At 36.9% G+C, this 13,528-nt stretch overlaps 1 protein-coding gene across 1 annotated transcript; it reads right to left on the reverse strand.

Moving 5' to 3' along the window:
* Positions 1-401: 401 nt before the first annotated feature.
* Positions 402-12,619, reverse strand: LOC107739811 (periodic tryptophan protein 2 homolog). The gene is made up of 21 exons (XM_016552015.1): positions 12,484-12,619; positions 12,161-12,273; positions 11,926-12,020; positions 10,739-10,838; positions 10,489-10,632; positions 9,390-9,525; positions 8,988-9,259; positions 8,693-8,836; positions 8,309-8,379; positions 8,087-8,223; positions 7,866-8,014; positions 6,619-6,766; positions 6,190-6,340; positions 5,896-6,076; positions 4,705-4,852; positions 2,909-3,017; positions 2,707-2,772; positions 2,354-2,572; positions 2,107-2,257; positions 1,689-1,763; positions 402-1,602 (listed from the first exon to the last, which is right to left on the reverse strand). The coding sequence occupies exons 1-21, from the start codon at positions 12,499-12,501 to the stop codon at positions 1,428-1,430; spliced, it is 2,802 nt and encodes a 933-aa protein (XP_016407501.1). The 5' UTR covers positions 12,502-12,619; the 3' UTR covers positions 402-1,427.
* Between the last annotated feature and the right edge of the window lie 909 nt (positions 12,620-13,528).

Here is a 13,528-nt window from a genome sequence, read left to right on the forward strand (position 1 = left end):
AGAATATGGCTTTGGAAACCTGAATTTTTTTAGCCCGAGTCCTTATTCAGTTTAAAAATATTGAAACCGGTTGCCAAGACATTGTTCAAACGCTCACATTTCGTGTTCCATATGGGCTTTAGAACATGAGGGTGAGATTTTTGTGTGAACTATCCCTTTAAGGAGACTTGTGAAGTCATTCAAAAGTCACTGAACATTCAATATAAAATACTAAACCATCTTTACAGTCTGATAGTTTGATATCATAGATAGTAGTTCATACACTTTTGTGTAGGCAAAAGAGATTCTCTATCCAATTTTTGGTACAGATTCAAACGTTCTACTCTGAATTGACTACTTAATTTCACTATATCTTGAATTAAATGCACTGTTTAATTTTTGTGATATAAGTGAATGGGGTAAGATAGTAGATTAACAGGGTGACTATTTGTCATGTGACCATATATTCACAAAGGGCTAATCATATACAGCTGTCTGCATTTTTCACGGTGTAAAGTTTAATACTTGGTGGGGAAATGCCCATGCACAAGATCATGAAGATTATTAATTGAATCCTTTCTCCCAGTATGCTTTGGGGTTAGCTGTTTAATCTCTCTATGCCTAGTGGGACAACTTAACCCACTCATCCCTTCTTGTGCAGCCCTTATAGACCACTAATGTAAAAAGACCCACTGGTAGAGACTCAGTAATCCTCAGGAATGTGAGATGGTTATGGAAATGATTGATGTTTCAAGCACCATCCTGTTGCACAGCAAATTTAAAGCATACATTATGGAAACAATACTGTGCATACAATTCTATGCAAATATTATGGTCAGTCTGCCATGCAGCTGCTGCTGCCAAATGGGACATATATCATAACAGATATCCTTTGAGAAACAATGACAGCATTATTAGGCATGTAAAGAAGCTGTGGCGGCCTATTTCTATTTGAAAACAAGCCAATGAAACAAACTCCATGAACACTGTTTCTGTATTTAAATCAACATTTTCTCTATAATAAGACAAAAATCAGCTTTCTGTAGAAGCTAATTTCCACGACGATTAAACACAATTTTGACTTTTATCCCTTGCAATTGTAAATTAGCATCTGCAAGACAAAAAGTCAGCATTGTGAGATGTAAATTCAGAATTGCAAGGAAAACATCAGAATTTTGAAAACAGTTGCGATTACCTTTTTTTTATTACTTTGCAGAAACAAGCTTCCACATCTTTCATCGTACAAGTAGAAACAACACGTTTATTAACAGATGAGCCAATGTTAATATTTTATATTTAAAATCTAAACTGTGTCATGTCATTTCTAACAAGTTTGTAGGTGCTGTCCGTCCATGTTTACACTGACAAAATACATAAACCTGCACAATAACTGCTGCTTGTCCAAGTCCTGACCTGGCTCTGTTATGTTTAAGTTGAAGTGTTCATGATCAGATTTCTACTATTATAGACTCATTCATTATATTCTCCTCATCACCTCCGGAGTCCATTGCCACCTCCTCTTCCTCCTCTTCATCACTGAGGGATTCTGCTGCTGTTCTTTTCATCCCTCTCTGTTTAGACAGAGCAGCAGCGTAACGAATGTTATAAATGTTCCAGTCGCAACTAGAAAGAAAACAAAAGTTATATTTCAAATTAATCCAGAAAGAAAAACTACCATTGTTTCCTTTTTAGAATTCTGTCAAGCTTACAGTTTGGACAGATCATCACTGTGTCTTTGGATGCTCTTCAGCAGCTGCTGTACAGTAGGCAATACAGCTCCAGATCTGAAAATGAGACACATGAACAGTCTTACAGAGCTCACCAACAACAGATAAAACACTGCAAAATAGGACATGAAACATTTCTCCTTTCTTTTCTGCATGGAAACAACAGCTGTTCTGTCAGGACCACTATCGTCAAAGATGATTGACAATTAGCATTGCAAAACCCTATAAACAATGGGATGATAATGTGATGTAACAGCTTATTCCGTCTCTATGCATATTATTTGTGCCAAATTGCCAATTTAAGTGCAAAAATGGGCAATTTAAGGAGAGCAAATATAGCTTAAGAACACAACAGCTTCAAACCAGTGTGAGTCATTGTGAAAAGAGCAATGCTGCTTACCGGTTCTTGAGCTTTTGTCCATGTAGGGTGAGCAGACACTGAGCCCAGCTGAGGTAGAACTGCAGGTGGTTGGACTTTTCCAATGTTGAGGCCACAAAGTTCAGAAGTTTATCCACATACACATCTGGCAGTGAGCTACATACCACTGTAACTGAAATGCCAAACAATAATAGGAAAAGAATGACAACAAAATGATGTATTTTCAATACGACAAGAATATATTTGACCATTTTAGGAGGGAACATACTTTGGTCATAAGGAACCGCCTCCAGAACCTCTCTTATGAGTGGCATTTCATTTAGCCGAAAAGACAGCAAAATGGCCGATGCCCACTCTTTTTTCTTCACCTGCTGCCGTATGCTTGCCGGCGTGACATCCATGTCTAGATCATAGGGGTCAAACACCAGTGAGGCGTCAAGAGAGTAGATCAGCAACCCTTCGGTGGAAGCTGCCGCCCAGCTGCGCCCTGAATGGAGAAACATCCTCATTCCGTTCCATATTTAATAAAAATATTAGGAAGTCTGGATAAACATGATTTTGAATAGTTAATTCAACTGAAATCTCTATCTGTGTGTTGTGCTGTAAAGACAAAAACTCTACCGGTAGGAGAAAAGCAGAGAGAGCTAACACGGATCTCTGGTTTAAAGCGTCTGGAGCTCATATCACCTGACAGATGAAGAGAGACAGGCATGAGAGCTGCATGCAAAAGCCAGTATATATTATATATGCAATAATACATTCAAAGCACTTAAAAACAAAATGCTCAGCTACACTGACTGGCAGGTTTACTATGTGGACTCACCTCTCTTGACTCCAGGAAGACTGAGCTCCACTCCATCTCCATCCCCTGTGCCTTCATCCACTAAAGAGAGACTACCAAACTCTGTCATCTTACGCCTGTCGAGGAACTCCTGAAAAAAGAAGAACATGGCAGAATTACTTCATAAGCTAGAGTACAAGAATTATGAAATGCTAATTCAATGAATATTGCATGCTTACAAAAAAATAAAAAAATAAATTTCAAAGGAGTCGTGAACTGCATTTTTCTATTTTATGTTTTCTTAGGTGCACGTACAATGTTAGTATGATTTTCATCTTCGGAACACAAATTAAAGATATTTTTGATGCATTCCGAGAGCTCTCTGACCCTCCCATAGACAGCAAGGGTCCTTACACGATCAAGGCTCAGAAACGTAGCAAGGACATCGGTAAAATAGTCCATGTGACATCAGTGGTTCAACCGTATTGTTATATAGCTACGAGATTACTTTTTGTGCACAAAGAAAACAAAAATAACGACTTTATTCAACAATTAGTCTCCTCCGCGCCACCCTATAGCACCATTTTGGAGAGTATCACATACGTAAGCGTATGCAACGTATGTACGCAGTGTTGCCAACTAATTTTCAGGGGAAGTTGCTAAAGGAAGGATGATTTGTTGCTAAAAGTTGCTAAATGACGCGATGTCATTGCGCGGTGACGTCATTGCGTAATCACGTTGCAAAATTGTGTCACTGCATCAAATCTCAGCAAAAAAAAAAATTGTTTTTAAATATGTTAATTTAGATGTGTTTATCCAGTAGTTTTCAGTCGCAAATGCGGTCGCACTGTAGAGCCCTGTGTCTATGGGAGGGTCAGAGAGCTCTCGGAATGCATCAAACATATCTTAATTTGTGTTCCGAAGATGAATGGAGGTCTTACAAGTTTGGAACGACATGAGGGTGAGTAATTAATGACAGAATTTTCATTTTTGGGTGAACTATCCCTTTAAGACTTCAATGTTAACACCCACTGATGTGACTGGCTTAAATCTCTACATATGAAATAAGTATGTGGAACTTGTACCATGTTACACTATTAGAGCTGCCAAGATAAACTAATCATGAAAAATGTTGATTACAGCATTATGTTTAGATCTACTTTTATTGCATCAAAGGTTGCAGGTCTGTAGAACCGCAACTGATCACAGTCATGACTATTGAGTATACATGAAAGCAATGATCTCGCCACTACAACTCAATTTCTACACAAATACTAACATCCAGGGCCTGAACATAGCTTTTTGCCACACCTGCCAAATACCAAATAATCCACAATGAAATGACCAAATAATGCTTTACATAGTTTAAAAATAAAGAGACACATTCCTAACATTAGGATCATTTGAAAAGTAATATTAGCTTTAGTCAAGTGATCATGTGGCATTTCTCATGCCTGTCAATTCACTAAAGCGTCAACAGGTGGGTCAAAGAGGCGATGAAGTAGTAGTAGGTGTTGATTTGTGTTACCTCTATTTTGCAATAAAAACTCAAAGTAGAAAATAAGTCATTTTGGGAGCTTGATTTCAGTAAGAGCAGTTTTTGGACTAATGAGGATGTTTTGAGTTCTGAAACGTACAGTACATTTCTAGAATTTTTTAGCACCTTTTATATGTCAAGATCAGTTCACAACCCATTTAATAAGTAAATTATTAGAATACAATATGCTATTAAGAAATCCTTTTACCATTATCAAAATGGGAAGTTTTGTGTCATACTTTTTAATGTCTCTATATGCAGTGAATACAAACAAGTACGTTTGCTTAATAAGTGTGTGTACCTCCATAGCGTCCAGAGAGAGATTACAGGAGATCTCAAACTTCTTCATCAGAACATGTTCCTTGATGTTATAAATGCACACACACTTTGACTGCCCACCTGCAAGGATTGATTCACCATCTGCTGAGTAGCACAAGGAGGTGAAGGACCTGCAAATCAATTAGAGGAAATAAGTGATTAATGTCGTTTCTCACACATCTAGGTTCAGCAGGGTAAATTAGGTTTACTGGGGGTAATGTAAATCCAGCCAGTTGTTTTACAAAATAACAGATAAGAGTTTATGTACTGTACATTATCCCACTTACTACACGGCTACTTGCCACATAAGCTAATAATTAGGCACAAAAATTTCACCACATACATATAAATAAGGGCATAAAATGCATAAAAAAAGCATTTAAAAAACTTTTAAAAATCTGTTTATTATCATAAATCCATTACAGTGGATAAAATCATTCTAGCAACAATACTTTACTTCAGTACTTGCTTTATATATATATATATATATATATATATATATATATATATATATATATATATATATATATATATATATATATATATATATATATATATATATATATATATATATATATATATATATATATATATATATATATATATATATACACGTCAACAATATTACTACAGGCCTAATATTAAAACTGAAGTTCTCTGGATGCTTCAAGAAACCTACCTGCGAAGTTACAGTACTGCTAAAAGTTTTAGGCACTTGTGTAAAAATGCTGTAAAATGTGGATGCTGTCAAAAATAATGTCATAAATAGATTTTATACTTATATTAACGAAATTAAATCAAGATTTGGTGTGACCATCCTTTGTGTTTAAAGCAGCTTTTGCCCTCGGTGCACTTGCACATTGTTTTTCAGGTAGCTTTGCAGGTAGGTTTCTTGAAGCATCTTGGAGACGTTGCCACAGTTCTTCTGGATTTAGTCTGTCTCCATTTGTTCTGTTTCTTCAGATCAGATCTCTGTGTGGAGCACTGGCTGTTGTCAGACTCCTTGTGCAAACTAAAGTCTTACTGGATTATTACAATTAATGGCAAAATGAATGTTTGGAAAATGTTAACTGATATTTCCTACTGACAAACTACAGCAAAAGATTTTTGAATGATATATATATAAAATGTATTTATTTATCTTTTTTTTTATTTGTAGCTATCTGTGACTTACTTTCCCTTGGCAGACTGTTTAGCAGTGATCTTTTCTGTTTCTTTACGGCCCATCTGCAGGTCATGGCGGCCAGCGATAGAGCCAGCCTGTCCTCCAGTCTGAGGGTTCCAGAATGTGATCTCACCATCCAGAGAGGCAACTGCCAACTCCTGGCCATCAGGACGATACGTTACAGCGAGTCCTGAATAAAGACAGGTGCCAGACATCTTTAAATAACACATCCTTTTCTTTCCAAACCACCTGCTCTATTTCTCTCTAAACAGTTTTACATAAACGGTCACTTTGTGAACTTGCCATCAGAGGTGAGCCGCAAGGTCTCTTTGGTCTCCCAGCTGTCCAGCATGTCCCACAACCGGACTGTTTTGTCCCATGACACACTGGCAAGCACAGACTGGACTGGACTGAAGCACAAGCTGCTGACAGGACCCTCATGACCACTGAGCACCTGCTCCAGCAGTAAAGAGTTACAAAGAACCCAATTACATATCAAATGATGTTTGCACTGAAATTATTATTCTTGGCTGAAATGGAAAATGATAGACCCACTGGGACAAAAAGCAAATCTTAAGCCTAACTTTAAGTTTCATTTCTAGTATTCAACCATTTACAACAATCCATACTGTTTACTGACATATTGATAATTATATACAAAAAAAAAAGAATATTACACACTGCACTTATCACATGATCAGAAACAAGCACACTAATTCGGTGGTATCTGACCTCTAGCAGTCTTCCAGTCTGCATGGACCATAGGAAGATCTCAAAAGAGTCTTGAGAACCTGCACACACCAACTCCCCACTACTGTCCACTGCCAGAGAGGAGAACTGAGCCGGTCGTGGAGACGTCATGGTACGGAAGTTCCGGTACCTGAGAAAACAGAATGAGAACAGAGAGTAAGAATAAAGAGAAAACGGAGTATTCAGCAGTGCAGAATGTGCATACTAGGAAACATTCTCTGCAAGCTATATTTCTACAAGCGATACCAGAGGCACGGGAAGATGTTTTCGGTTGGGGGTGCTGTGTGTGTCCTTGCTGGGTGAAGGGGGGGGGTATAGTATAGTTCATGTCTGATACCACGCACCAGCGTCACGTGTTCATGAGGATTAGGCTAATCATCCCATATAGAAAACATCACAAGTAAAATTAATCATGTTTATAAAGATAAACATGGGTTTATTATAGCCCACTTACAAATAAATTATTAAATGCTAAAACTGAATAAATTGAGATGAACAAACTTGGCGTTGCATTTGCAACCATGTGAAAACAGGAGATGCTGCAGCCCCCTCAGCACCCCTACTTCCCGCGTCACTGAGCGATACCCTTACTACAAGTAAGTGACAAGTACAGAGAGCTATAAATTGGAGAAATCTGCAAATAATTGAGCAGTCTATTTTTTGACTCACAATCAATGAATTCAACACTCATGTTCTGAACATAGGATCAATAACAAAAACAAGCAAACTTTTTTGTTTTCATTTAGACCAAAACCAAACCTGAAAATAAAATGTATTTAGTAATTAATTAAATAATCACATTTATATTTACGCATTTATATTATATTAAAGAGATAGTTCCACCAAAAGTTTTAATTCTGTCATTAATTACTCATGCCATTTCAAACCCGTAAGACCTTGTTCATCTTCAGAACAGAAATTAAAATATTTTTGATGAAACGGTCTGTTCACGACAGTACCACGCATGAAAGCTCTCGGATTTCATCAAAAATATCTTAATTTGTGTTCCGAAGATGAGTGAAGGTCAAATGGGTTTGAAATGACATGAAGGTGAGTAATTAATGACAGAATTTACATTTTTGAATGAACTATCCCTATAATAACATGCCATAAGAGAAGCACAAAAGAATATGAAAATAAGGGCTAAATTCATAAACGTCACAGAGGAAACCAAAGCATGAAGTATTGTGCAATAGTGAATACAGTTGGAAATGGATACCAGCTGATACCTGTGTAGGTCAAATGCTCTAACAGTGCCATCTAGTGAGGCGCTGACCACCACAAAGCCACTGGAGGTGAAGGCAACATTGGTGACACTGCTGGAGTGTTCAGTGAACGTCACAAAACAGAGGCCACTGTTGGTGTTCCACACTTTAACCTGGAAAGCAACAGTTTAACTGTATCTCTCTTATTTATTCCCTCGACAAAAACCTAGTGGTAGAAGACTTACCTTCCCATCATCTCCTCCAGTAACAAGATACTGACCATCAGGTGAATAAGCCAAAGAATTCATGTTGTTGAAGTGTCCCTGCTGTTTGAACACGTAGGACTCACTCTGCCATTCCCAGACCAGCAGCTGGCCCAGACCTTTAACACGGGACACAAACAAGGCATTACAGTAAAGGACAACACACTGTTGTGCTCTGATGAACAAACTGATTGAGAGCAATACCTGAACAGCCAAAGCCAATCCAGTCACCAGTTGGATTCATAGCAATGGTAGAAATCCTCTGATCTGAAATACTAGATGTGATATTATGCTACATTACAATTCAATAATCAGTAGTCACAAACACCTGTGACTAAGACTGAAGATACATTAAAATACACAATACTCTGGTTGATAGGGATAGGCAAAAATGTAGCAAACTTCATTTCTTAAAACTCCCCTTTCACTCTATATAAAACATATTTTTGTGGAATTGTCCTGGTGGGCTGCACACAATAGAATACACTGTGAACAGTGCAGTCTGATTCACGAAAAATAGCACTTGACTCCCCAGCCCTGCTGGAGATTTTTGGCAAATACAAGATTCACTGGAAATATATGACAAACCTGAGTGAGTGAATGAGGTCAAATTCTGGCAGCTCATGCAGGTGGAATGCTCCAGATGCAAAACCTGTCACAAGGATGTGTGTTTTCTTGTGGAAAGCTGCAGCTGTCAACTTGTTGAAATCACCCGCCTTGTTAAAATAGTGTCTGCAATAAAAGACAGTTTTAAAATGTTATTAGACATGAGAGCATTTGCCATGTTTCATTATCAAAACAGTGATTATGGTGTGAATACGTCTTAAGATTAGACCCACAGATGGAAGAAATAAGGATAGTTTTAGAGGGGGAAAAGACTCACTTGCTCCTCTGTGAATAACGGACATTTTTGATGCCTTCCACTTGTTTGGGTGTATCTGTTCTTCCTTTAATCACATCTCCTCTGGTCTCTCCATCCTCCCTTATAATTTCCTCAACATCATCATCATCTTTGTTTCCTTCCCCTTCTTCTCTCTTTTTTTTCTCCTCCTCCATCTTCTTTCTCTCAGAGTATTTTGGGCCATTCCGTAAGCCCTCGAGCTCAGTGTCACTTTCCCATACACACAAAGTGCCCTCTTGGCTCACTGTGTACATCTGTGAAAACAAATGAAACAGTTTATATGTGGCATATGTGAGCACAGGTCATTACAGCAATGCAAAAACAAACTTTACATTCACCCCTGTGCTACACAAATGCAGCAGACATTTTTTTTTACATACGTACATCTAAGCTGTCCTTCTCAAAGAAACAGCCCACTATGATGTCCTTATGGCCACCAAGCGAGTAGTAGATTAGATTCGCCCATCTCTCTGCTCCAAAGATCCAGGTAGTCATGTCCTTACTACCAACAGCAAAGCACCTAGTTATTAGCAAAGGAGAGTGAGAGTTTAATCTGTCACATAGTGGTAAAATTCAGTTATTCCCACCTGCACTGTTTGCAGTTCGTTACATTACAAACACACAAGGTAATTCATAAAAAAACTCAGGGCTAGAGCGTCATGTGGGAAACCAGCATCTAAAAATTAACCAGATCTCATAAACATTCATGTTAATGCACTAAACAAATATTTATAAATGCTCTATAAGGATCCCTAAAATGAACAGTTAAGCTTATCAGAATGAATGAGAGTTCAACTTCAAACGGATGATAAAAACATCAAAATAATCCACAAGCAATCAACATGACTCCAGTCAATAAATTAACATCTTGTGAAGTGAAATGTTACGCATTTGTAAGAAACAAATCCATCATTAAGACATTTTAACTTTAAACCATTGTTTCCAATAAGAAGTCCTCTATTCATAAAATTACTTTCTCCAGTGAAAGTAAAAAATTACTTTCTCCAGTCTCATCTGAATCAGGAGAGAAATATGCACAAATCAAGCAGTGTTTACAAACCAAAACAGGTCTAAACAAATATGTGGGTGGATTTTGATATGAGACGACAACACTGGATGGACTTTTTCAATAATGAATGTTATTACAGATTAAGGACTTGTATTTTGGCCAGAAGCAACGGTCTACAGTTATGTGGATTATTGTGATGTTTTTATTAGCTCGTTGGACTCTCATTCTGACGGCACCCATTCACTGCAAAGGATCCACTGGTGAGCAAATGATGTAATGCTAAATTTCTCCAAATCCATTCCCATGAAGAACTCGTCTACATCTTGGATGGCCTGAGGGTGAATACATTTTGAACTGAACTATTCCTTTAAGAATAGTATAAAGTAAGAAAGTATAAAATGCACAATAAAAAGTGAATGCTTTTTGCAGCAGCATTCATACATTTAAGGATACAGAAAAAAAGCTGTTACGTACTTGGAATCATCTGTCCAGTCGATACATGTTGTCTCATCAAATGGTCCATAATAACTCTTGTCTAATGCAAATGCATTAAACTCTCGGTTTCTTCCAGGTGCATGATACATTAGAGCCACATTTTCCTTTGTTATCACAAACTTCCTTTAAAAAAACGAAGGAACACGACCAGGGAAAATGTAATAACTAAGAGCTGTTCATGCATAAAATCAAATTATAAAGTGAATAAGTGCTGTGTGTAATAACTAACTTTCCATCAGGGGAGAAGGACACACTGTGCACAGGACTGTGGAAGTGATGATGGTGAAGTACTGCCCGAGTGACCAAGCTGACCAGTACAGCCGCTCCATCTGAAACACATTACTCAAACGGTGTTAAACACAAAACTCTCTCAGCAAAAAACTAACCAACAACCTGTAAAACCATATTTTTTCCCCAACTTAAACAGTGAGGTTTAAAACTACACTTTTAAAATGCTTATATGTTCTCATTCATTACATTGTTTTTTCCTTTACAGATGATATCATTAGCATAACATATTGCATTGAAACTTAATTAAAATATTAGCATTAAATTCAAAATATCCCTTTTCCATCAAGTAGCATTTACTTGAGCAGCATTTCACAGCTGCAGTTTTGTGAAAAAACTGAGGATCCATGCTATCCAGCATATTCCAAAGTTTAAAGTCAAGTCATCTTTATTTATATATGCTGTATACAATACAGACTGATTCAAAGCAGCAGCTTCGCAGTGATAAACAGGAAAACAGCAGTATCAATTTTGGAAACTCAGCTATGGAAACAATTCAGATTCTGCTGCAAAGCAGCTCTAAAAAACAATAGTCATTTTTCAGTTTAGTGTTAATTTGATTCAGTTCATTAACTGAAGTGTCGATGTTGCAAAATTCTATTCAGCTATAAAGCAGCTATACAGAAGGAAATAGTGTCATCTTAATACAGCAAAGCGTGCTTCACTGGAAGCAAGGAAATCTGACCTTCTGTATAAATAATTTTAGATGGCAAGTGTCACAAATTTGCTAACAGAAAAGGTGCGGAAACTGTAACTGTAACAGAAACAACTGTAACTTCATTAGCAAAAATCAAACAAAAAGTGTGCACATCCAGCAGGCAAAAAGCTTAATGAGGGAGCTCAACAACAAAAAAAATCACATAAAAAGACCTGTTTATGGGCCTACTTTTGAATATTTGTATTGTCTAATGAAGAGCCATATAGCTTGAAATGTTACTGTTGGTGAGAACTCGTAATAAATCATTATTCCACTTACAGAATGATTATTATTTCTTTGTTTTTTTTGTGATATAATCCTTACACTGTTAACTTTTGGGTTTAAATTAGATGGAATTATTTTCAAAGGTGTCTTCACGTTTTTAATACTGCTTATGATTATGACAGGAAAAATGATGGACTTTTCCATACCTTCATCAATAAGTATGGCAAGATTCCCATCTGGAGAGATTCCCAAACAGCTGATGTTCTTTGTGGTGGACACTGGTAAGGTTTCTGATTTGTTACTGAAGAAATACAAAATACAAAATTTCCTCAGTTGAAAACAGTATAACTTTCACTCGCTAATGAGATAGCATTTTCAGCTTACAAACGCAGTTAGTCTGGCAATGAAATCAGTGTTATTATGAAAAGGACTGATACTCACTTTTTCAAATCAAAGACGGAGATGCGGTTGCCAACAGGACTGATGACAGAATTTCCATCTTTAGAGAAACACAGGTTCCCATGGCGATAAAATGCCCCTAATAAGTTGGAAAACTAGAAGAAAACGCGAACACTTTGAATTAAAATTTTCACTGTCAGACATACAGTCTGATTTAAGACAAACATTCTGCTTTATTTATGTTTGTTTAAAAATATTTCTCGTCAAAATAACCATGCAGGCAAAGTATCACACAAATGTCTAATAACAAAGCAATACAATTATTCACGAGAAGAACATCAATAGTAAAATAGTGTCTGTAATACCTTGTATGCAAACTTCATGTTTTCTGGGATGTTATATTACAAATGATCCATTAAACATCACAAATCCATCGTTCTGCACGTGACAAATTCTAAATACATGGACGCACATGGGTTCAAAAATACTTCCGGGTCAATACCAAACTAAAAGCACCCAGCATCGGCACATAAAAGTCTCCCAGAAGTTATTGCGAAATATAAAATATTGTGACAATAAGTAGGTACAAACGGCGGAGAAAAAGTGACTTAATGTTTACATTGAATATGGAATTTATTTCACTCTTAATATGGTTTAATTTATCATTTGTAGATGTTAAGCTTCTTATGTTATGTTCTTACGTTAATGTTCCTGTGGCTCAGTGGTAGAGCATTGCATTAACAGCGCAATGGTCGTGGATTCAATTCCAAGGGAACACACATTCTCATAAAAAATGTGTAGCCTGAATGCACTGTAAGTCGCTTTGGATAAAAGCGTCTGCTAAATGCATAATTTAAATTTTAAGCAACTAACGTTACCTTTTTATTTATTAAAAAAAAACACGTATACACATATCTAACGCGAGCTGTTATGTTGCTCTCTGCTAAATAAATAAATAAGTAAATAAATAAAGTTTGTGCTTGAAATGAAAAGTTACAGTCATGTCCACCAGATGGTGTCTTGGCACAAATCAAAATCAAATCATTTCAACGTAAAACTCAAAAAAGAAATAAAGAAACAAAAAGATGAATTGATCTCGTTGTCATAACCCATATCACTTCTGTCTTTCGGTTTGTGAGTGTCTCTGATTAAAACGAATAATTTGGATAATATTAAATTCCTATTACCTGAACCCTGTTCTGTCCTCCAAGAGAACGGAGAAGTGACGTCAGCGTTTGATTAGCATATCTCCCTCTATATATTTCATGCTTGCGCATTGGCGCGCCACAGTACTGCAACGTAATTCAGCTAAAGACTACAAACTCTAATCCGTCTACAAAGGTATGTGTTTTAGAGCTACGCATATGAAACAATGCTATTGGTACCGTGTTAACGATTGGCAATAATGCA

Source organism: Sinocyclocheilus rhinocerous, unplaced genomic scaffold, assembly GCF_001515625.1.
Source record: "Sinocyclocheilus rhinocerous isolate Xijiao unplaced genomic scaffold, SAMN03320098_v1.1 scaffold1306, whole genome shotgun sequence".
Taxonomy (NCBI): Eukaryota; Metazoa; Chordata; class Actinopteri; order Cypriniformes; family Cyprinidae; genus Sinocyclocheilus; species Sinocyclocheilus rhinocerous.

Coding starts and splice junctions, on each gene's coding strand:
- LOC107739811 (XM_016552015.1), bottom strand. Junction 10,839..11,925: donor TGCCATACTTATTGATGAAG/GTATGGAAAAGT, acceptor AATGTGTTTCAG/ATGGAGCGGCTGTACTGGTC. Junction 2,258..2,353: donor GGCGGTTCCTTATGACCAAA/GTATGTTCCCTC, acceptor TTGGCATTTCAG/TTACAGTGGTATGTAGCTCA.